General features: G+C 42.4%; 4 protein-coding genes across 6 annotated transcripts; 1 reads left to right on the top strand and 3 right to left on the bottom strand.

Annotated features, from left to right (window-relative positions):
- Positions 1 to 382: 382 nt before the first annotated feature.
- Positions 383 to 5,286, bottom strand: GTF2H3 (general transcription factor IIH subunit 3). 2 transcript variants are annotated; one of them, XM_032199187.1, is made up of 13 exons: positions 5,236 to 5,286; positions 5,002 to 5,081; positions 4,561 to 4,670; positions 4,004 to 4,167; positions 3,700 to 3,762; positions 3,415 to 3,444; positions 3,034 to 3,062; positions 2,875 to 2,949; positions 2,340 to 2,393; positions 1,577 to 1,645; positions 1,312 to 1,447; positions 1,194 to 1,230; positions 383 to 1,110 (listed from the first exon to the last, which is right to left on the bottom strand). In XM_032199187.1, the coding sequence occupies exons 1-13, from the start codon at positions 5,243 to 5,245 to the stop codon at positions 1,041 to 1,043; spliced, it is 927 nt and encodes a 308-aa protein (XP_032055078.1). In that variant the 5' UTR covers positions 5,246 to 5,286; the 3' UTR covers positions 383 to 1,040. The 2 variants fall into 2 exon arrangements, with proteins under 2 accessions (XP_032055078.1, XP_032055079.1); XM_032199188.1 differs by having other exon boundaries at positions 4,561 to 4,667.
- Positions 5,270 to 8,447, top strand: EIF2B1 (eukaryotic translation initiation factor 2B subunit alpha). The gene is made up of 9 exons (XM_032199186.1): positions 5,270 to 5,378; positions 5,467 to 5,568; positions 5,664 to 5,800; positions 5,886 to 6,002; positions 6,482 to 6,594; positions 6,716 to 6,784; positions 7,237 to 7,312; positions 7,507 to 7,632; positions 8,071 to 8,447. The coding sequence occupies exons 1-9, from the start codon at positions 5,282 to 5,284 to the stop codon at positions 8,224 to 8,226; spliced, it is 993 nt and encodes a 330-aa protein (XP_032055077.1). The 5' UTR covers positions 5,270 to 5,281; the 3' UTR covers positions 8,227 to 8,447.
- Positions 8,448 to 8,614: 167 nt separating this feature from the next.
- Positions 8,615 to 15,236, bottom strand: DDX55 (DEAD-box helicase 55). The gene is made up of 14 exons (XM_032199381.1): positions 15,123 to 15,236; positions 14,848 to 14,898; positions 14,673 to 14,759; positions 14,309 to 14,400; positions 14,133 to 14,195; positions 13,278 to 13,427; positions 12,609 to 12,798; positions 12,260 to 12,342; positions 11,803 to 11,934; positions 11,588 to 11,680; positions 10,922 to 11,036; positions 9,983 to 10,151; positions 9,338 to 9,639; positions 8,615 to 8,848 (listed from the first exon to the last, which is right to left on the bottom strand). Exons 1-14 carry the CDS (start codon positions 15,228 to 15,230, stop codon positions 8,681 to 8,683), a joined length of 1,803 nt encoding a protein of 600 aa, XP_032055272.1. The 5' UTR covers positions 15,231 to 15,236; the 3' UTR covers positions 8,615 to 8,680.
- Positions 15,237 to 15,942: 706 nt separating this feature from the next.
- Positions 15,943 to 21,151, bottom strand: TMED2 (transmembrane p24 trafficking protein 2). 2 transcript variants are annotated; one of them, XM_032199121.1, is made up of 5 exons: positions 20,945 to 21,151; positions 19,856 to 20,048; positions 19,416 to 19,436; positions 17,603 to 17,710; positions 15,943 to 17,104 (listed from the first exon to the last, which is right to left on the bottom strand). In XM_032199121.1, the coding sequence occupies exons 1-5, from the start codon at positions 21,122 to 21,124 to the stop codon at positions 16,980 to 16,982; spliced, it is 627 nt and encodes a 208-aa protein (XP_032055012.1). In that variant the 5' UTR covers positions 21,125 to 21,151; the 3' UTR covers positions 15,943 to 16,979. The 2 variants fall into 2 exon arrangements, with proteins under 2 accessions (XP_032055012.1, XP_032055013.1); XM_032199122.1 differs by lacking the exon at positions 19,416 to 19,436.
- Between the last annotated feature and the right edge of the window lie 2,045 nt (positions 21,152 to 23,196).

The raw sequence follows: 23,196 nt of genomic DNA, 5'->3' as shown, positions 1-23,196 counted from the left end.
GCGGGGCCCTCGGCACCTCAGGGCGGGCACCGTAGCGCCGCCAGCGGGACGAGGCCGGGCCCGGGGTCTCGGGGTCCCTCCTGACTCCTCCACAGAGATGTCCTCCCTGCCCAACCCTCCTCTGCTGTTACACAGTGGAATTGTAACAAGTCCGTGTGGCTTACCCGTAAAAATATCTGATAGCCACAGCAGTAACTGTATGAGAAAAGGAGCAGGTTTTATTACAAATGGTTTGTACAAAGTATAAATACAGGCTTCAAACAAAATGGCTTTCGATAATGAAACAAGCCAGTAAGAGTTGGGCCCTGATTACAAGTTATGCTGATAAAAACCTGATGATGCAAGCGTTGAGACTACACAAATTCCTGTATGCACCTTAAGTAGGAAATAACAACTTTCTGTATTCCTTTGAGAAGACTAGTTAGAACACAACTGGGAGAAAATCACAATCAAAGGGAATAAAAGAATATAAAACATGTGAGTGTGCACGTGCAGAGGAATTAACATCTTTAAATGGAAGGGGGGTATTTCTAAACCATCTTGAAAATTTTTGTTTCTTTATTCTGAAACTGAGCCTGTTTCACTCAAAAAATAGGTAGCAAAGGTTAACAATGTCAAAGTCCCCAAATAACACAGTGCTAAGACTCAGAACCTACACATCAGGAGTAGTCATAACTTATCTTTACACCAACATAGGACTAAAACTAATCAGAGCTTTATCTTTGAAAATAACTTGGAGGTAGAAGCTTTGCAATGGCAAGAATACCTTCTAACTTTGCAAGATCTACATCTTAACAAGCTGCAACTTCTGCTTACTATTACAATTAAGAATTAGTACTTAAAACAGCACAGGTTACATGGTAATACAGTGATTTGTTACTGTGTAGAAAATATGATTTAAATATTTATCCAGTAAGAAACAAGTTGTAAGACTGCATACAGTTCTCTTTCATATCCTATAAAAAGTGCCGTCAATTTCTCTAGTACATTCCATTTCATGGAATTACTGGAGGAGATAATGGTGTATTTACGTAGTGTTGTTATGCAGCTAACTTTAATTTCTTCTTCTTAGCTTTCATGACAGGTGGCAGTGATATTTTGAAAGCAGTCCTGAAAAAAAAAAAAAAAAAAGAGCTATCAGATACACTGAACGTATTTTCACACCCAACTCTGAAACAAGAAGAAACACTTACTCGCACGTACTACAAATAGGACTGAAGTTGCAGAATACTGAAAAATAAAAAATTTCTGTCATTAAAATAGTTCCATTGGAATTTAAGAAATTAGAATCTTAGATATTTATAAACTTACTTGACAAGCACACAGAGCATACATAACCAATTTCAATGAGATTTCGATGACAGAAACATGCAGCTCTATAGTCAACATGAATAGGAGGCGGAAGCACAAGCTGTGATCTTTGCTCTTGATCAGGGAGAAATACCCACTATACAAATAAATGAAAATGTATTTCAGAAATTGCAAGGGTACTGCTGTATTAACATGTCAATGAAATCAGTAAGATTTCACATCTAACACAGGAAAAAACACTTGAAGTGCTTTTTAAATATCTTACCAATAAATACTGCAGAAGTGATGGCATATGGGGCACTTTCAAGTATATGCCACCTGTAATGTCACAGGCCTGGAAAACAGAAAGCATGATCAGATTGTTGTGTCTGATTAAACTTACACATTATTTAAAATATCCACATGCTGCTCAAGGTCTGCATGTTTCAAAGAACTAGAAATGAAAGTACTGAGAAAAATTGAAATGGTAGCAACTGTTCCCATCATGAAGTATCTCTCTTGCTCTTATGAAAAGAAAATAAACATTTAAAGTGTAAAAATAAACTATGATCTCACATCCAGAGACAAATGAAAAAAGTTATTCTCATTCATCTCAATTGTTCAACTCACACCTCAGTCTCTGTGATACTCTCTATGATATCTAAAAAATTATAGGCTTTTGCTAATTACCCTCCCCAATCCTCCTTTGAGAAGAATTCTGAAAAACAGCATCTCCAAATAATGTGCTGTGAGGCATAATTTACACCCTAGTAAGCTCACAGTATTTGCTGTGTTATCCCACATTGTGTTTTTGTTGTTCAAAAAACAAAGTGAATTGCTATGAAATATGTTTAGCCCTATAAAGAAGAAAACAATTTATAGTAATTGTTCCAAAGGAAGAAGAAAGGAATACAGATCTATGTTACAATAAAATGGCACAAAAGATGTCATATAAAAGGGTGTAACGTTTCCCTTTACAATATGACAAACTGCCTAGCATCAAGTACCTATGAATTCACATAAACAGCAAGTAAAAATAAAGTCTGTACCTGTTGTAGAAGACCTGAATCAGAGTCCAAGACACAGGCATCGATCAAAATACTCTGCAAGCAAAGAGATTAAAAGCATGAAGAAACAAACAAAAAACAACAGAAATTCAGCTATGAACAATGTACCCTCACCAGTGTTACCATCATACATGTTTTTACAGCTGCAGGACCACCACAGCAATAACAAAGCTCTTTCCCTTGGTCAGAACACAAAGTCAAATCTCATCTCTGTTCTCTCACATGGCATTAAAAGAACTACCAGCAAAAGTACCTTGTACACATTACCTGCAAGGCAGGACAAAAGGCTACTGTCCATACTTACACAGGAATCTTAAACTAGTCTAGCAAACCTTTTATGTTAAGATGTAGCGATGTGAAATTTTATTTATTTATTTACTGCTTGATTAGCTTTCCCCCTGAGCATGACAGGTTTCTTTTCAAGCATTCTTTAATCAGATCACAATCATAACAAAAATGAACATTTTTTTAAGCTTTTACTTATTAATAAAAGATCAAAATGAAATGACAGCTTCACCTGTTTCTGTGCTGCAAAGATCACATTCATGAAATTCATATATTGCAATGCACTGTCTTCTGCAGCTTTTATGACCTAAATAAAGCAAGTCAGACTTGTTAACCTACATAGTATCGCTAGATTTAAAGACTAACAGAAAAGTAACAGCAAAGCTCTTACCAAAATCCTTGATTTCATTTCCTGATTGGCTAAGTATTGAAAAGAAAATAAAATGTATGAGTACGCTCATCCCTTGTAGTTTGCTCTTGTAATTCTATAGCATTTAACATTCCAGTTAAGTACCTAACACCTAAGGTGTTACATTTATTATTTCAGTTAAAATACACAAAACTATCTTATAGTACCAGTGGCATAGAGAGCAGCAGAAATGTGTGACAAGTATCTGTACACTAATTCAGAGTTATTATGAAAGCAGGCCATTTCATTTATTGTCCAAAAACAATTAAATATTGATTAGAAATTTCAAGGTTGATCGTTATGCATTTTCTTCTATTATTCTGATTTACATATTTGTGTAAATACTCAAAAGAAAGGGATTACCTTTTACCTCTTTGCTCATCTTGTTAATATCTGTATTAGATGATGTTAAGGAATTTATGTTCTATTCCTTGGAAGTAACTGCAATATCTGTACCATGTATTCATCACCGTAAATGACGCACATTTTAGTAAGCATGACCCACAGTTATTAAGCAAACATTTCAGTTTTGAATGTTATTATAAAATGCAGTAATTGTAAAGCCTATATTGAAGCACAATTAATATTATAGGAAACAGTCTTAGAAAACAGATAAAGGTTTTGAAAGTTCCGTAATAAAAAGGATACAACAAAGTGCTTTAGCAAGTGATCCTGCTAACAGAGTTTCTGTTTGCTGGCCCCTCATGTCAGCTGCAATACAAGTTACAGAAATTACAAAGACAGTTGCTCAATCTGACCATACTAAATTCTACAAGTTTTATCTTTGGCATATTAGATTAATTGACAGGCAACAAGTGCCAACATAATAAACTTATCTACTCTAAACGTATTCAAATTTAGATTATCAAAATAAAGAAAATTCCTAAAACTCCTTGATAGCCTAAGTGCTCTGCAATTCAATATATTAAACCTAGAAATTTATTTTCCTTACTTTTTGTCATGAGATCTTTAATCTCTTCTGCAATTGCATCATTTATTGCTGTTAATAATTCATATTTTCCATCTTTGCTGCCAGAACAATTAGATTCCACAGAATTACTGCCATCTCCAAGGAGATCAGCAAAAGCCCAGCGCTTCCCAGGGTACAAGAAACGGCTGAAAGAAAGGAAGTAAAAAGCATTTCTGTTTCAACTTTAAGCTTGTTAAACAGCAATATTCAGAAATATAATTTCAAATAATTTAGACATTAAAGATGCAACCTAGGGCACGAAATCTTCAGACCCCAAATGGTGTGATACCAACATTTACTGTCCTTCCAAGACATTTAAAAAAGCAAATACATACCATTCCTGCACTTACATGTAGATCCTGAGACACATGAATATCTGGGTAAAAAAATACCCATTTAAATAAGAAACTTGTCACTTTCATTGTCTCTTTCTTGCTTTGTGTAAGGCACTAAGTCAAATTATTTCTCCTACACTGTATCAAGAGACATATATAGAAAAGCCCCCTTTAAACTTTAACACAGGTAAGAAGCACCTATACCTTTCTTGTGTGTGACTTGCTATTACTGCAAGCTTGTTGGTACGATTCATAAACAAATGTGAATTTCCCAGTACCATCACTGCGTCGATACATTTTGATAGGGTGAACTGCTGAAAAAAATAAAAAATAAAGAAAGAAATCAGAAACAGCACAATAATATCTACAGTTAAACAATTTACAAGAAAGCTTTGGAATAACTGCAGCTGGAAGAACTTGGGTTTTAAGATCTGGAGCTTCCTTTCTTCATAAGGAGCATTCATACAAGGCTTTGATGGATACACAGCAGCAGGTCTTTTTAAAAAGGCATTCTAACATCCATTCTACCAGACAAGCATTGCTCAGGAACCCCAAGCTACCCCCATTCGCGGCCCACTCGATAAGACTGAGGAAAAAAAGCAAAAAAGGAGCCTTTCCCTCCGAGCTCAGCCCCCGCAGCCGTACCTCCGCTTCCCCCTGCGCCCTCTTCCCCCACCAGATGGGGTTGGTGTCGATAACGATGACCAGCAGGCTCAGCTCATCATCTGCAACAGACACAGCGCCGTGCTTCGCGGCCTCCCCGGGGCAGGGCCGTCTCTGAGGGGCCGGGACCGGGTCCCCTGAGGGCCGCCCTCAGCTCCCCCCTGCCCGGGGGCCGCCCGCTCCCTCCCTCCCTCCCTCCCGCCGCCGCCGCCTCACCCGCGCTCATGCCGCTGCCGCCGCCGCCGCTGCGAGGCGCTTCCAAATGGCGTCAGGGGCCGGCGTGACGTCACGCCCAGGGGTGCCGCGTCATGCCCACGGCTGCGGGGAGGCGGCCGGGAGCGCGGCCATGAGCACCGACGGTAACGGGGGGCGCGGAAGGGGGACGGGGTGGGACCGAGCGCAGGCCGGGCCGGGCCGGGCCTGAGGCGCCTCCTTTTTCCCTTTCAGACCTGATCGAGGCGTTCAGGGCGCAGCTGAGGGACGACCCCGACGTGGCCTCGGCGGTGGCCGCCATCCGCGCGCTGCTCGGCTTCCTCAAGCGGGACCGAGGTGGGCACCGGGACCCCCCCCCCCCGGGGCCAGGCACCAGCCCCCGGGCCCGGCCCTGACCGCGCTCCTCTCTCTGCCCTCCCCACACACGCCAGGTGAGACCATCCAGGGCCTGAGGAGCAGCCTGCTGGACGCCATCGAGACCCTGTCACGCGTGGACTCCTCGGTGGCCGTCTCCTCCGGCGGGGAGCTCTTCCTGCGCTTCATCAGCCTCACCTCGCTGGAGTACTCGGTAAGGGCGGCTGCCTCCCGCTCGGCCACGCTGCTGGCTCCGAGACGCGGCGGGCTCGCAGCAGACGCCTCACCGTCTCTTCCAGGACTACTCCAAATGCAAAGAAATCATGATCGAGCGCGGGGAGATTTTCCTGAGGAAGGTCTCGCTCTCAAGGAACAAAATCGCCAAGCTCTGTCATCCGTTCATCAGAGACGGTGCTGTAAGTAGGCCAAGGCTGGGCTGCTCTTGTTCTGGTGCTTTGCTGCTTGCACTGATGGAGAAAAGAAGAGGAGGGGAGTGAAGTTCAGTCACATTCATGGCAGTGTTGTCTGATACGGCTTCTGCAAGTACATAGGGATAACATCACCCGCTGCTTTATTTTGTTAAGGCTTGTGCCCTCCCCTACTTCAGTTCCCATGCAATTCAGCATTAAGCAGTGGCCTACTTCTATGAGGTGCTGAAGCATCACAACATCAACTTTCCATTTAAAGTATTAGGGGGTTGTCACCCCCTGACAGCATCAGGGCTGGCCACATAGCATCCATCTCACAGTGTTTGCCATCCTGTGTTTTGTAGTACACAAACATCATGTTATTATTTAATGTTGACAGATGTGTGAATTAAAGCTCTGGCACCACTAACAGAACTAAAGTTTTTTTTAAAGTTCAGCAAAAAGTAATATCTGATCTTTTCTGACAGCGAATATTGACACACGCCTACTCAAGAGTGGTCCTCAGAGTGTTAGAAGCAGCTGTTGAGTCAAAGAAGCGATTCAGCGTTTATGTTACTGAATCACAGCCAGACCAAGCAGGGCAAGTATTCATTAATTTGTGTTTGAGCTTGGTTAGCAGGTTAAGTTTCAGCTAGCGTCAAATATCCTAGTAGCTTTTTTTAAAATAAGTCTTCTTAGCTTCATATGTGTTATTTCAATAGGCAAAAAATGGCAAAAGCCCTGAGGAAGCTGGACATTCCTGTGACTGTGATTCTGGATGCTGCAGTTGGGTAAGTCTGATCATTAAACCTTAATATTGTTTGTCACAATTTTATTTTAAATTATATGTATGTTTCCTAGCAGCTTGTTCAAACTACAGAAATTGTTCCTTAGTTTGTCATAGTCATCAAACAAGCTAAACAAGTTACACCTTTAGATGCATGATTAGCAGAATATGCCTACTACAAAACAAGTATTTGATGTTTGCCTATTAGAATGAAGAATAGAGGCAGACCTAAGGGATCTTAGGTCTTGGGGATATTTGGAAAAAGGAACTGAGGTGCTAAACAAAACAGCTACATTTTTTTCTACTTCCCATGTGTTATCATTGTGGTTTTTTTTAAGCTAACTACTAAATTACTACTGCTTAGTATAAATCCAAAATGTGACAAAAGAAACTATAACAATTCTGAATCTCACTTCTTGCTTAAGTGCAAAATGCCTTTTTTTCCCCCTTCAACAGCTACATTATGGAGAAAGTGGACCTGGTCTTAGTTGGTGCTGAAGGTGTAGTTGAAAGTGGAGGCATTATTAACAAGGTAATAAGTAGTGAGTTTACTATAACATTCTGTAAACTCTGGACTCTAAAAATTTGAAGAATTCAGGGATTTCTGAAAAATCCTTGCTCTGTTGGGGTGTTATCCAGTATGTCAGGTTTTTTGTTGTTGAAAATATTGCAATATTATGTCCTACTAGCATAAGTCTGCATGTTGTTCTCTACATGTCTCCACAGATTGGCACAAATCAAATTGCTGTGTGCGCCAAAGCTCAGAATAAGCCATTTTATGTGGTAGCAGAAAGTTTCAAGTTTGTGAGGCTTTTCCCTCTAAATCAACAGGATGTCCCAGATAAGTTTAAGGTAAGAGGAGTGCATTTTTTTTTTCGTAGCAGGCTAAGATCCACTCACGTGTCTATGAATAATTTTCTTCTGAGCATGTCTTAATTTATTTGGATGTCTCTACTCTAGCTTACTTGACATAATATGGAGTTGCTCCATTGTAAAGTCAAATGTCAGACAGCCGTAAGTTGTCTTGATACAATCACTGACTTCCTAAAATGGTTCCTTTGGGGTAGAAGAGTAGCTGAGGACAAGAAATAGCTAGATTGAGACACTTCAGAACTACAAACTGTAGTTTGTACAAAAGACAAAACAGTTGGGACCAAGGTGGCAGCCTGTGCCTTGTTTTTAAATGGACTTCCTTCAGTTTTACCACAAACATCTGCTCACAACCACCCTTGCCCAAAAGGGGTTTTAGCTTGCAGATGTGTAATAACTAATGGTCTCGTTTCCTTCTAGTACAAAGCAGACACTCTGAAAACAAGTCAGAATCTAACAGAGGAGCATCCCTGGATTGACTACACATCACCATCACTAATCACATTACTGTTTACAGACCTTGGTGTGTTAACTCCGTCAGCTGTCAGTGATGAACTTATTAAACTCTATCTGTAACAAAAAGGACACTGTGTACAGAATGTGTCATCTTCAACGACTATCACAGTTGTAAAAAATTGGAAGATGATGTAAGTTATATGGATGTGGTAAGAAGACAACATTATAAGGATTAAAGTAACTATGAGCCTTCTTGAATTTAAGGCAAAGCACTACCAGTGGATGGACCACTGATTAAAAAAAAAGTCGCTACTGCTTCTGAAGACCTGAAATGTTTTAAAGATGGGTGGAGTATTTTGATACTGTAAAATAAAATACCTTATGGTGCATTCAGACTCACTGTAAAGTGTGGTGTCACTTACTGATCTGTGGTACATACCTGAAGAAAGGGACCTGTTAGGTCCCTTTATGAAGAAATTAGATCAGTTCTGCTCTCTGCATCATTATTTTGTTATAAATATTTTGTTTTATTGAAATAGGCAATATCAACATAAAAGTCTGGTTAGAATAACTGTCAACATTCAGACTCTAAGTCAGCAACAGTTTCTGCTTTCAGTTTGCTTTGGGTGCCTGTTAGTCTCTTCTCAAACTCTTCTTCACTAATTTTCCCCTTTTTTAATCTTTTCAAGAGTCTTGTGTCATTCAGCAACTCTTCCATGTCCTCATCGTCAACATCAGAGCCCTGTTGGCAGTTGAAAAACAGAAAATTAAATTCAACACCAAACCGTGTTCATTCTATACATCTGAACACACCAGAATTTTACAACCCACACTTTGCCAGGAGTGTCCAAGCAGGAAATAATACTCAGGTTCTACCTAGGAAACTAACTCTGTTACACCTACTGAGAATTTAAAAAGCAATAACAACAACGAAGTACTGTCCAATTAAGTGCTGCTGGAGCTTGTGGAAGGAAAACCCATGCAGCCTATGCTGGCAGCATTATTCACTACCATTAGTAAGTTGTTTTTGTGTTTTGCTCTGAAAAGCTTCTTCTGTGCTTTTTATTTTTATACTTTACCTGTCAAGGGCCTAGAAAGTTAATTTTCAGTCTGTAATTCTGCAGTGCATCTCACTTATGTCAGACTAAAATCCCTTTGCTCTCTGCCTTTTCAAAGTACGCACCGATGTTATAACAATGACATGTTTCTTAAGAGAATGGGCACAGTTTACCTCTTCATGTTTCCTTTTAGCTGTTGCTTTCTTTTTCTTCGCCTTTTTGGCTTTCTGCTTTGACCAGGATTTGTTCTTTATTAATTTCTTTTTTCCTCCACTTTCCTGTCTTTCCTTTCTTTGTTGTTCTAGTTGCTCTAGTTGCTTTTGTCTCTGTTTTTCTCTATTTTTATCCTTAAATGGAATGGAGTCTGTATTAACAGTGACTGGAGTAAAGTCTGGAAAACATTTTCCTCTTAGTTCAGGCATCTTTGGCATTTTTAACAAGGCAAAACCTTTCGCAAGAGTAGCAAAATCCAGATCTGTTAAAATAAAGATTATAAAGATTATCCCACTAGATAAAAAGTTATTTTTTTTATGACTCTTTAAGTTATCTTTCATTCTATACTTTATACTAGTAACAATGCTAAGTCATGCTTACTTGTGCTTATGTCTGTTTCAGTCAAACTTGCTAATTAAATCTTCTGTCTGATTTGCTTGAGAAAATAGGAGTTTTGTCAGAATCTGACATTGCAGAAAGTAACTTTGAGAACAGGAATGGGTAGTTGTAGCTCCTGAATAACACTACTATGTTGTGTTTTTTTTGCCAAATCAAACACTGTCTTCTGAAGAACAGTAAAAGATACCAGTCCTGCTGTGAATTACCTTTTATCCGGAAGATCAGATTACACTCGTGTTTGGCATAAGCCTGGATGTAAGACACAAATGCTTTCATCCCTTTCTCAAACACAGCCCTGTCAGCTAGGGCCATAGACTTCAGTTTTGGAAGAAGATCCAACACATCTTTCTGTGGTTTCATTTCCTGCATGGGACACTGAAAACCAAAAAAAGAAACAAAAAGTTCAGCTGAACGATTTAAAACGTGCTGTGAAAGAAACTTCAAACACACGCTTCTTCCCAGTTAATCTTCACTAAGCTTTGAGCCCAGTTCTCCATCTTTTACTGTGTCATTTAAAAACTCCAGTTCATTGTTTAGTCCCACAAACAATCATCCTAGCCCAGCACAAGAGCTCACACAGTACAGCTCAAGAGAAGGCAACACCTTTATCTCATGCCTTATCAAGCTATGTTCCCATTAGCAGGCCTCTAGAGAACTCAAACAATTAATCCCATAAATGCAGGACCAGGAAATAATTCAAGTTAAAATATTCCAAGTTAAGAACAAATTTGTTCTGGCCATTTTTCAGCAGCTCCGAGGGTGTAGCATATAAAGTGGTTGTGGTAAGATCTGAGGCAGAAGCAGTGTAAGCCCTTGCTGCCTTATGGAAATGCTGAACCTACACACCGTTAGAAAATCAAAACCTTTCCATAATCTATGCATCACATGTTCCTATCAAAGATTCAGTAAAAAAAAAAAAAAAAAAAACACACACAGGTAGCAATCACATTCTAACAGCTGAATTTGGTGATTAATAAGCCGCTCGTTTTTTTTTTTGTTTTTTTTTTTTTTATTATGTAACTCTGCTAGAACATTATCTATGCATATGATCTTAAGTGCTATGAATCTGGATTTCAACATCACTGTCAGTAAGGTTCTGGTGAGCTTGCCTGTCCCCTTGCCTAACAGAATAAAAGTCTACTAACCTTTTGGTTGATTGAGAGAAAGTTAACATAGGATTCTTCCATGGGAAGCAAAAATACAAGAGCACTGCCGACATTGCCAATCCGTGCTGTTCGACCACACCGGTGCACAAAGGCACTGAAACAAAACAGAGCTCATTTAAGAGATGCTCAGTCAGATTCAGAAGTGTTAGTGAGCAAAAGGGCAAATCTGATGGAATGGAAAACCTAGAGTGCTGGTTATTTTTGAACTAACCTAATAACTTTAGCAACAGGAGAATTATGGCAATAGAAGTCAAAACACATGGAAAAGCTCCTTTCAAATGAGCTTCCAATGTACCATTCCTAGAAGAGCTCTGTACCCGCTCTCTGCTCTCATTCACCCTGGAGTTTCACCTCATTACTTCTTTGGTATTCTCATACTAACCCTTAGAACAGAAAGCCTCTTCATACAAGTGCAAGTGGTGACAACCTGTTTGACTTCTGCACGACACACCATTTTTATTGTAACTGATGTCAAGTTAAAGTGCAATGTTCCATCCTCCCTTGTTCATGCATTATTTTGCACAAACTCAGACCAACTTTCAGGCAACAAGTAAATGCATTTTCCACAGCTCTGCGTTCTCAATTTGTATCTAACAGTAGGATAACATGAGCACAAGCAAAGGTTCTTAAGATCTGAAGTTGTACCTTGCACTGCTAGGTGGGTCATACTGCAAAACCCAGTGTACCTCTGGAATGTCTATGCCCCGGGCCATCACATCAGTGCAAACTAAGATGCCTCTAGGAAGAAGAAAAAGCATTTTTTTCATTAAACTGTCATTTGAGAGAAGCATATTTTCAGAGACAATTTCATATCCTGTACTACTACTTTTGGCTGGCTTAGCCTATTTGTATGGTCTTACCCTGGGAGCTTCCGAAACTCGGTAAAAATCTTGTTACGCTTGTGTTTCATCTTCCCATGAATGCACATTATTTTGGCTTGTTTAATTAAGGACTCCAAAGCCTTCCCGTAGTATTCCACACAGGCACATGTGCTGTTGTGATGATGACAGAAATGCAAAAGATTATGCTGCATTTTTCATCTGATTTAGGCAGTCAAGCTAGAGCGGTCTGAGCCCTTTCAAAAACAGCCACTTTTGCCTATTTTTATTTAAAAGAGGTACATTTTTTTTAATCACCATATATAACATATATACATTTTACTTTAAAAATATGTATAAAATTAGCATATTCTGTAAGACTGCTATTAAAATGAAACACTTTTAAAGTAGTTGTGTCCTTGTCAACACAGGGCAGAGTTTTGAAATTCAAGTAATAAAACACCACTCTGTTTTCATTGTGAAAGCTAAATGGAATTACCTGAAAAAGACTAGATGTTTTTCCTGTTTGTGCTGTCGAAGAAAGTGCACCAACTGATTGAACTTTTCGTCTGCTTTGCATATCTACACAATGCAAAGGAAAAAAAATGTGTAAGTAAATGGACTTGATACAAACTGACCTGACAGTTGCTAATTTAGTGTTGTTTTTTTTTTTTTTTCCCCCATCTTGGTTACTGATCTTCAGAGGACTTGCAAGAGCTTTGTGTCTTTGAGACTTCTGATTCCCCTGTTAATGTGGCCATGAACTGGCCAAGATTTAAAAACCTTTTGATGGAACCAGGGAAAAGGGAGAGGGAGCAACAAAATACCACAAGGCACAGAGTCCTCACCATGTAGTAGTTCTCCAGGCGTGTTGGAGTTTTCTGTGTGTTGCTTGCTGCCACTCCCTTCTCTTTCACCGAGATGCGGACAGGATTCCGGAGACCTGCTCTCACCAGGTTCTCCACCTCTTGAGTCTGAGTCGCTGAGAACAGACCTGTCCGTCTCTGCTTGGGTAAAAAGTCCAGAATGGCATTTAAACTGCAAGTAAGCACATGTAAAACATAAATGTCCCAAGATCTTCCTCAGAAGTTTAATCACTGGAACTGTGAGTTTATTAAAAAAAATAGCTTTTATTACTGAGTGCCAACTATACAGCATCTTCTATTCAGTTAACCATCATAATTTTTTGAGAAAAAGGCAAAGAATGTCACAGCTTATTTGTTACAGTGTTTTAAGTCATTGCAGTGTGTAAATACCAGCCCTTAGATGAGTATGTGCTAATATATATCACCAAAAAATAAATCTTTAGTTTTGTACTCATCAAGGAATCACCTTTTCCCAATCCTCTTCCCCTTCTAGCAACTGCTTTATGTAGTCTGCAGAGCCAAGAGAGGTAAAAGACCAAAACAGAACAAATCTCAGTTTAGAGGCTATTGTAGGCCAGGCTCATTCACACCAATCACACAGGAACTCATTTAAAACTTCAGAAGTATAACTGGAGTTTAGTATTTAAATACCTTGACTCAAAGCCCATATCGAGAAGTCTGTCTGCTTCATCTAACACCAACACATCAAGAGACTTCACACAGCTTGCAAGATCCAGCCCATCTGCTTTTCTTCTGAACAGATCCTCCAAGCGGCCTGGCGTAGCTACAATGATGTTCCCACTGTTTGGGTTAACGACATACAGCAATTTTATAACCTCACAAGGCAAGGACTTTGGAGGATCTGCTAACAATTACCACAGCACACATCTGCACTCTTCAATAAAACAATTCCTGTGCTATTTCCCACTGTACTCCTATTTCAGGACCTCTCAGGAAGTACGTTGAGGGGAGAAAAAGCCCTCAGGAGAAAGCACACTATTTGCAGCAATAAAAGTTTAGAACATCAACTATGGAAAACAACCATTAGCTAGAAGAAATATTTGGTACCTCCATGCAAAAGCCAGCAGCAAATATAATTGCTCCAAAGGTTCCCCATCAGTATCAGCACCAAGCAGTTCCAGAAAATGATTCAACATAGAATCTCACCAGAGTCTACTGCTAGTAAAATGTTTAAACGAAAGAAGGAACTGAAAACCTGTCAGTGAAAACAGTTTTTTAATTCGCCAGGCTGTACGCTGTGCTTTACTAGGACAGCACATAAATTGTACCAATTTCATGTGAGCCTTTCCTGTCATCTCATTACCATCTCAGGATGGTGCATCCCACTCAAGAATCCACAATTTCTTCACCATATACCAAACATTTTTATGCAGTACCATCAAATTTTACCACCAGCAAGACCAAATTCATAATTTGAATGTTTTAACGAGAAGGAGAAAATCAGAGTTGCAAGGCACTGATAAAAATTACTGCCAATCAACTTACCCATGTTCTTTAAATTTTTCAACATCTTCCATGGGATTCCTACCGCCTATTAAAAGAATCTGACTAAAACAAGAGAACAGAAAGATTTAGGTCACCTTTGAATGTTGCTAATCTACAAATGACACAAGTCCAAAGGAAAGGGAACAGAGGTCATGAAAAGCCTGAAGTTCACCCACCTAAACATGGGGAAGTGTTCTGTGAAGTGTGACAAAACCTCATAAATTTGAATAGCTAATTCTCTTGTCGGTGTGATAATTATAGCTCCAACCTGCACCAGAAGACAGAAGGAATTTATGTAAAGTAACAGAACAGGAGAAAGACTGCAGGAAAATTGTCCATTGTAAGGTAAGTGCAAAGAAAGCACCCCAATATTTGTTTTCAATTTTTACAGTTTGTTGTTCCTGGTATACCTGAACTGAGCACACAGACATTTGACGTGTATTCAGTTTGACTGACTGGTGCTTTCACTGAGGTCCCCAGTCTTACTGAGGGATCATAAGAACATAGTAAACCATTCAGAACTGAACATCTTAATCTTACCTGCATTTTTTTCAATTTTTGCTCCCGTCTGAGAAGAATTTCTAGGATGGGAATTACGAAGGCTAAGGTTTTGCCGCTGCCTGTTACCTGTGAAATGGGAAACGGAATCAGCCCTTCCTCAGCACCAGAGACAAACCGAGAAAAACAGAAGGCTCCCGCGGTTCACAACACTCACTGCTTCCGCGGCGACATCTTTGTTACTCATGAAGAGCGGAATGGTGGCAGACTGGAAGAGAAATATCACAGGAACAGTTCAACTTGCGCTGCTGGAAGTAAGTATCAACGAGCCCAAATTCCCCCCAGGAGCCACCAGAGCTCTCCAGAAGCCACCCGAGCGAGGGGACAGCTGAGGGGAGGCCTCAGGGCTGCGACCGAGCGCCTGCACAACGCTCACAAAGCCAGGAGCTCCCCTTCCTTCCCCTCCCCCGGGGCCGGGGGCTCCCCCCTGACCTGCACCGGGGTCATGCCGGTGAAGCCGAGGCCCCGCAGCGCCCGCAGGACGCCGGGGCTGAGCGCCACGGGCAGCGCCTCCCAGCGCCCCTCCGTCACCGCCTCCATCCCGGCCCGGTCCCGCCGCCAGGGCCCGGCCCTTCCCCCTCACAGCGTCAGGCCGCGGCGGGGCCCCCCCCGGAAACTCGCCCCGCGGAGCTTTGGTTCCGGCCCTGCGCGACGCCCCGCGGCAGCCCCAGGTACCACAAAAAAATCCCGTTTTTAAGGGAAATCGCCCCTTCAGGCGCTGCTGAAAGCCCTGCAGTGCCAGAGCCCAGTGCCACGAATGCCAGTGTACAATTACCTTTCATTCCTTCAACACAAGGGCAGCAGCCTAACAACTTCCCAACACCCAAAGAAATATTTCACGAAAAAAAAATTCCAAGTGCCAAGCAGCCCCTCGTAGGCTCAAAGAAGAAAGAGACAAGCTTTCTTGTTTCTTTTTCTTTTTTTAAAGAATTTGTTTATTTTATCGAACCTGGGTCATATGTAGATTCACAAGCAATTTTAAATGTACATCTTAGAATTCAATTTTGCGTGTTTTACACAAAAATATTGGCACACAACAGTTGCAATAAGGTGTAACAGCCACCTTGCTGAAGAACTGCTGCAAGTGTTTGCCCGAGGTTGAAAAATCTTTACCTGGAACATGAAAACCTGTAACAAATTTTAAATTAATTGTACAAAACTGTTGTGTGTAACTTGTAGAGGCTCCCCCCTGGAAAAGGTCCCCCCCCACCCCAAAAATGATTACAACTAATGTACATCAGTCACAACATAATCCTGGCTCAGCACCCACACCAGACGCTGCTTTAATTTTAAACCGATCATCAGATACCAAGGAAAGTAACTTTATACAAAAACAAATCTACATGTGCCTGAAAAAGAAAACACACCAGTATTTAGCATTATGCTAATTATGACCAGTTAATGGCAGAGGCTGCCACTTAACTTAAATACAAGGGCTGCATAGCATCGCAATAAACCCCCAGAATCATTAACCCTTTGGCATCTGGAATCCAGATTTCCTGAACACTACTGCATTCTGCAATAGCACCAACAGGCTGAGCTTTGGAGCTGCAAAAACCAAAGGGCCAACTATTGTTTGCCAAGACACTGCACGATTGGCTTCGATAGGAAACCGGTGAGAGACTAAAAACCATATGGTGAACACTCGGTAGAGGAGAGAATGTATTTTGATAATCGACCACTTAATTAAAAAGCTTCAGAAATAAGTTGGAGTACTTGGGACTGTTACTAAAGACTTCCTTTTCAATTTTAAGCAGGTATACATACTAGAGTGGAAGTTGTCATCTGTCTTCCATTCATTACCAGAATAAAGTTCCTCAGAATAAGGTTCCAATCGCTCCTCCTTGGCAGTTTCTATATGTGAAGAAGAGATTCTTTCATAACACCTACTGCAGGGCTAAAGACGTGAAAAATGCAAGTCACATTAGGGCCTTGTACCGTTTTCCCTAGACAGAACTGCAAGTACTTATGAAAACAGAAAGTTAGAAAAGACATCGACATTGCTTGTTACTACAGTTGAGTTACAGCGTTTGCAGCTTGCTTGGACCTCGCTTAGCATACAGACTAGGCAGATTGAAGTGAAAAAAATATGCCAATCAAGTGATGAGATTTCAGCATAGCTTTTGCTACAGAAGATATATAAAAACAATTCATTTTTAACTAGGAAGGAACGTAAGCAAATAAGTTTTACAGTTCAGTAAAGAGGGTTTAGAAACTAAATGACTCTTTTTTTGTGACCAGGATGTTTGGTAGATAGTGAACTGAAATCCAGGACCAGGAACAGTACTCTTAAACAACTCTTCGGACTTCAAAAAACCTCTTCAGATAGTAGATTTGTCCCAGTGTCATGGCAACTAGTACAAGAGCTTCAAAGAATGACCAGAGGACCACTCTGCTGTTTGTGTTGTCATTAACTGTTAGGAGAAAAAAAAAAAAAGCAACAGTTTAAAACAAACTTAAACATATTTTATTTAGTCACGGAAACTGAACAATTGCACATAAACCTTCGAGTTACATCACTGATATTTGTATTATGTCAGTACAAGTGCTCTGAGACTCTGCAGTCTTAGCCCTTTATTCCTGACAGGCACTAGGAACCATAGTCCTAGTCCAGTGCTAGGAACGACACCGTTACTGCTATCTTCATGAGTAAGACATTCAAAGAATTACTGAATTTACACCAATTAAGCAAAGATTATTTTGCATAATGATCTTCATTACATGAGAGATGAGCCAAATTAAAGAAGATAGCAAGTGTCAATCACGTTCTTTACCATACTGACAGAACTTCCAGGACTTGTTCTAAATGTTTTAGTAACATGAAAAAGCTGCTATGGACTTTAACCTAAAAAAAAAAGATGATTTCAAATGCATTCGAGAGGGGAGAAGGCAGTTAATTCAAAGACACGTACTTGCTCTATGTATTCTCTCACGAACTTCCATGTACTCCTGTTCATGCTTTACGGCTGTCATGGCCACTGCTAACTCGTTAATCATCTCTTCTAGCTTGTTCTGATGAGCTGCAGAATAATTTCAGAAGAAAGTCTGTTATTGACTCCAAAACCAGTTTGTTAGAACATACGAACAGTTGTAATTAGCTTCCTGTCACAGAGGAAGTTCTGAGAAATGCAATCCGTACAACTGCACTTCCCAGCCTTACAGCACCATAAGGTTTTGTTACCGCACCGCCACATTTCCTAACACATCTCCATGGTATTTAACAAGCGAGAAAACACCTTTCTCTGGGTGGCAGAGGACACCCAGGACAGGCAGTGCAGCCCACTTGTATCCCATCTGGACATACTTCTCCAGAAAAACAGAGCGTAAGACCACATGAGATCAGCACCATACCATTAGCTATTTCGCAAATACCTTTCAACATATTCCAAGCAAGTTATCTTCACAATACAGCCTTTTCTAGTTGTTAAGCTTGCAAAAATAGAACAACTGAGGAATTAGCTTAAGATCATGATGCTGGCAAAATGAGATGACTTTCTGAAGCAGTGGCACATCTTGTGATCTTCCTGTTTAGCTGAAGCACGGCATTCAGCAGAAACATTGCCAAAGGGGCCTGGAACAGGGCAGGTTCTGGTATGCCATGAAAGCAGAAGAGTAGGAAAATAAACTAATAATGACAGGAAATTAGCTTGAGATAATTCAGCACATGGATGGATCAGAGATTGGAGGTTTAGTGCCCTGCCAATCACAGAGTCCTTTAAACACCTTCATGCTCAAAGAACTGCTCACTTAGAAAAATTATGAATGATGCAAGGGATTTTCAAAGTTTTCTAGCACCAAGAGAAGTTCAAGCAGTCATTCCACAGACAGAGTAACACTCATACGAGCTATAATTAAAACCTAAATAGATGTCTAAACCACACACACTTTGCTAATATTGTAAATCCCTTATTTTCATGGCCAACTGGTCACTGCAATGCGTGCAGTTATTAGTAAGAGAAGAAACCACAGCTGCAGGGATTGTTTAAATCCACTAAAAGCACACTCAAGGGAAAGTGTTTGCCTTAAAAGTTAAAGCTGCATTAATATTCTTTATGATGCATATTTAGAGTCTATTCAGATTCAATAAAAAGACTTATAAAAAGTTCAAGTTAGGAATGTGTTAAATTTGTTCAAAAGCTATCAAGCACTCAAGGCACACAGTTATTTACTTGCTAAAATAACAAAAAAGGCTTCTTTTCCTTCTAGCTTTAGTTAGCAATTTCTAAAGAAAACTTTAGAACTTGTTACCCAAACATTTATTTTACAGCAAATGACAAATTTGAAGTTTTCTTGTAAAGTTACTGCTAATTCATAATGGAGATGGAATTTGTTGCTTCCAAAAGCCCTTGATTATCCAACACTTGTTTCAGTGAAAGTAAACAGCATCTAAAATATCTAATTCCTGGATGTTCACTGTTTTAGTTCAATTCTCCCTTAAAATCCTCCTAATCAGGTCTTGCATTAGCCATAAATAACCAACTGAAGACCAACTGTCTCGGCCCGTTGAAGGACCCGATCCCAAGAGCTGCTAAGTACATAAACGCCTCGATGGAAGCTTGCAGGTGCTCAGCATTGCTCAGAATCAGACCTTTTATGTAGTTTATTAAAAAGACATTCTCATGCTACAAACAAACATTACAGAGAAAAAGCAAACGTTAGCTGTTAGTGAATAAACATTTGCAAAAGACAAGATGCTAATGAGCTTTCAAAAATCAGGACACATACCATCCCAGGTATCTCCACCACCTAGAGAAAAGTGTAAGAGATGAACACAAGTACAGGACAAAAGGCTGCAGATAAAACAGTAACTTACGTGGCTAAGAGCTTTTTTTTTTATTAGCACATTTATCAAAGAGCTCAACTAACGCGTGTAGTAATCTACGTACTGCTGAGCAAACTAGAAATCAGAGAATGAGGCTGATGAAAAGACTAAAGGATGAGAGCATTAGTTTCTGCAGATGGCCAAGAGATTCCCTGGTGATTCTGCATTAAGTTGGGTCACGAGGTCTAAAAACATCCATATCCGTTCTAGCTGTGCAAGAGAACAGCTACCTAGACCGCCTGAAGAATCGGGAATTCTGAGAATGCCAGGCAAGTTCACAAGTCATGCATGTACGGAAAAGCTCGCAAGCTGGAGCTAATTTCTTTCCAGGAGTCTTCCTCACCTTCTGTCTCCATATCTTGCCCTTTTGGAGCTTCCCCGATATCAATTGTGAACATCACTATCTTGGGAGTCATAGTGGACATTCTGTTACTAAAGCAAAACTTGTAAGTTCCATCCATGTGGGCAGCAAATGTGTATTTTCCACTGGACTCTCGATCGCCTTTATAAATCCCTTTATTATCAGGCCCTGTAATCTGAACAGGGAAAACAAGATATCATACATTTTATTTAACATACAGCGCTTTAAAATGCATCATGACAGATCGCATGCACATCCTGAAGCTATCTAGTCAGATTCACAACAGCACCCATGCTCTGACTGCTTTGGCATTCTTTTGTTTTCCTTCCCACAACCCAAAGTAACGCTGCATTTTTCTGCACAGGAATCTCTAAAACTCTCAGTAAGGCAAGCCACGTAGAAGCCTCGCCCTCTGGCTGCGATTACTGGCCATCTGTCCTCAAGATAAGAGGCATTCAACAAGGGAGATGTGAGCTGGCTGCAACTCCGGCCACAAGGCTGGCTGTTAGCCAAATTAACAACTGCAGAGAAACCTTATCTCCGGTGTTTGTAAGGAAACAAAAAGGAAAAAAGGGCATCCTGCAGTATGTCAACACGGCTTTGGCTATAACACCCTGTAGTGCTGCAACTGCCTTCTCTGACAGGGCCAGAGCAGCGAACGCTCGGGCTCGCCGTGGCCTGATGTCTCCCACCCCAGCAGGCCGCCAGGCCCAGCTGCCGAGGTTCCACCGGCGATAACCGAGCGGGGTTTCGCGGCTTCCTGACTATTTCCTGCTTCGGGCCATCGGGCAAACGTAAAGAGCTCCGCTCCATTTCAGCAGCAGCTCCCTCGCGTTAGCGTTACCACAGGCCAGCAGCGAGGTGCCCTCCACCGGGACGAGAACAATTCCCGTTTACTGCTCCCCTACGGATTTTAACGCTTTGCAGGGGGCAACCACCCACCGAGCAGCCACGCAGCCAGGCCACGGGCAGCCCCCCCGCCGCCCAGCACCACGCGGAGCCCCCCCAGCCCCCTGCCGTCCCGGTTCCTCGCCTCAGCGCGCCCCCCGCGCGGGCAGGCCCGGGCCTCACCTCCACGTCGATGTCGAGGAAGCCGCCCTCCGCCACCTCGAAGATGAGCCCCATCTTGGTGCCGGACGGCACCCGCTCCAGGAAGCACTCCTCGGCGTGCGCGTCGATGCTGACGAAGTAGGCGGCGGCCGGGGCGCCCAGCGCGGCCAGCAGCGCCAGCACCGCCCGCAGCGCCGACATGGCGGAGCCCAGCGGCGGGGCGGCAGGAAGAGGGGACGGTGCTTCCGGTCGCGAGCCACGCCGCTTCCGGGGGCACGGGGCCGACGCTCATTGGTCAGCTCCGCGCCGCTGCCACGTACGGGCCGGGGAGACGGCGGCCGGGGAGGGACAAAAGGAGGGGAGGGTGGGGTGGGGAGAGCGGGATGGGGAGGGGGCGGGGATTGTGCGCGGATTGACCAATGAGAACGGAGAGGGGCGCGGAGAGGCACTGGGGAGAGCCAATCAGCGTGCGGCGGGGAAGGTGGGCCTATCGGAGAGCGGAGGAGCGGCGTTGGCTGAGGGAGGGGGGCGTTGCCTGGCAACCGGGCGGGAGCGCGGGGCCTGAGGCGCTGAGGCGGCCCCGGGGTGGGGGGGGCGGTAACGGGCAGGGCGGCCCCGGGGAAGCACCGAGAGCTCCCGTCAGCACGGGAGGCTGCGAGCAGCCCCGTAGCGTTTACACACTAAGCACAAACCGGCTTCCGTGTGAAACATTGACACGTTTCAGTGAGCCCCCCAGGTCATCTGCCTCAAAGTAGTTTGTCACTAGCACATTTTCTAAATTATTACTTTTTTTTCCCCTACATGCATTTGTACATAACAACAGGAAATCAGATACTGAGTGCTGGTGTTATGAACGCGTTCTCATCGCTAACTCAGACAAAATCCTCACTCCCCATCACGTCTGATCCCCCGAGGTTCTGCAGAGCCCTCTCCAAATGTGCTGCTCGCGCTGCTACCACGTTTCATGGTTTCGTAAGCAGCGCTGGCCAGGAAAGGATGACTGTGCCATTATTCATCCTCCTCCTGCTCTCCCTGGGACTTTGGGCAGCTTCCTGTGGTGTTCAGTTTTGGCAAGAAGTTTCACAAACTACATGTAGATACATTTTCACAGGATATAATTGACTATTATTATAAAATAGGCAATTGAATGTCAAACTCAGATGTATAGAGGCTTTTTTTTTTTTTTAACTTAATGATCCAGGTCAACAAAGACAAGAGCTGGCTGACAGCACACAAGGAAGTTTTTTAAACATCACATGTGACTGAATGCAACGCTGACACAGTGGCACAAATAAGTTTGAGTGTCACAGCATTGCATTTCACGTTCCTTAAACCTCCCATTCACTTGCGCTGGCATTTTGCATCTGCCAAAAATAAGAGAGTTAATTCTGTATTCCCAACATGCAGCATGTATTAGTCATTCCAAGCTTTGTTTTCGTAACTTCAGTTTTATTTCCATTGACTAATTCCAATGTTTGACATCACTCACAGTCTCTGGTCCAAAATTTAATGCAGTATTCCTGCACTGTGTAAAGTAGTGGAATTAGAACTTAGAGCAATTCAGGGCACATTCATATCTTAAGTCTCATCCACAGCACCTCTCACTAATCACCCTAAGAACATTCAAAAGCACACGGTCACACCTGAAGGCAAAAGTACTGAAAATCTTAACCAGAAGAATGTATCTTGGTTTAATGTGATTCATCACTAAGCTGATTTGTGCCAGCAAACTACTTCTGCACATGATGTCCTCAGTGATACCCTGAACACGTGTCCAGGCATAAATACTCTCTTTACTCTTGCAGAGCAAGGACCTAAACCCAAAAACGTTGCAAGCAAGACCATTACTATCACACAGAACTTGGTTTTGTGGCTCCCATTACGTTTGCGTGGAGCCACCCGTTACCCTCAGCCCTCGTTAACTCTTTTGCAGCGGGAATCATCTCCCTGCCTCCTGTCCTGATGCCTACAGGACAGCGTTGAACACGGGGGCTGTGGTGACCCCTGGATGCTGCACAGACACTGCGGTGAAGCCTTACCAGTGCTGAGTACAGCCTGGAGAGCTGGGCAGCACTCAGGCAGACCCCCAAAACCTCACCGCGCTTTTTCCACCACCCACACGAGGCTTTTCCTGGGGAACCCCGGGCAGAAGCAGCACCCAGAGCCCCAGCACCCCTTCGCCGGGTGCCCCTCTCCCCGCAGCAGCCTCGGGCGGGCACCGAGCCCCGAGCAGCCTCTCCCGGCGGCCTCCCTTCGCCGGTCCCAGGCATGCG

Source organism: Aythya fuligula, chromosome 17 (assembly GCF_009819795.1).
Source record: "Aythya fuligula isolate bAytFul2 chromosome 17, bAytFul2.pri, whole genome shotgun sequence".
NCBI lineage: Eukaryota > Metazoa > Chordata > Aves > Anseriformes > Anatidae > Aythya > Aythya fuligula.
This window is presented reverse-complemented; position numbering and strand designations above follow the sequence as displayed.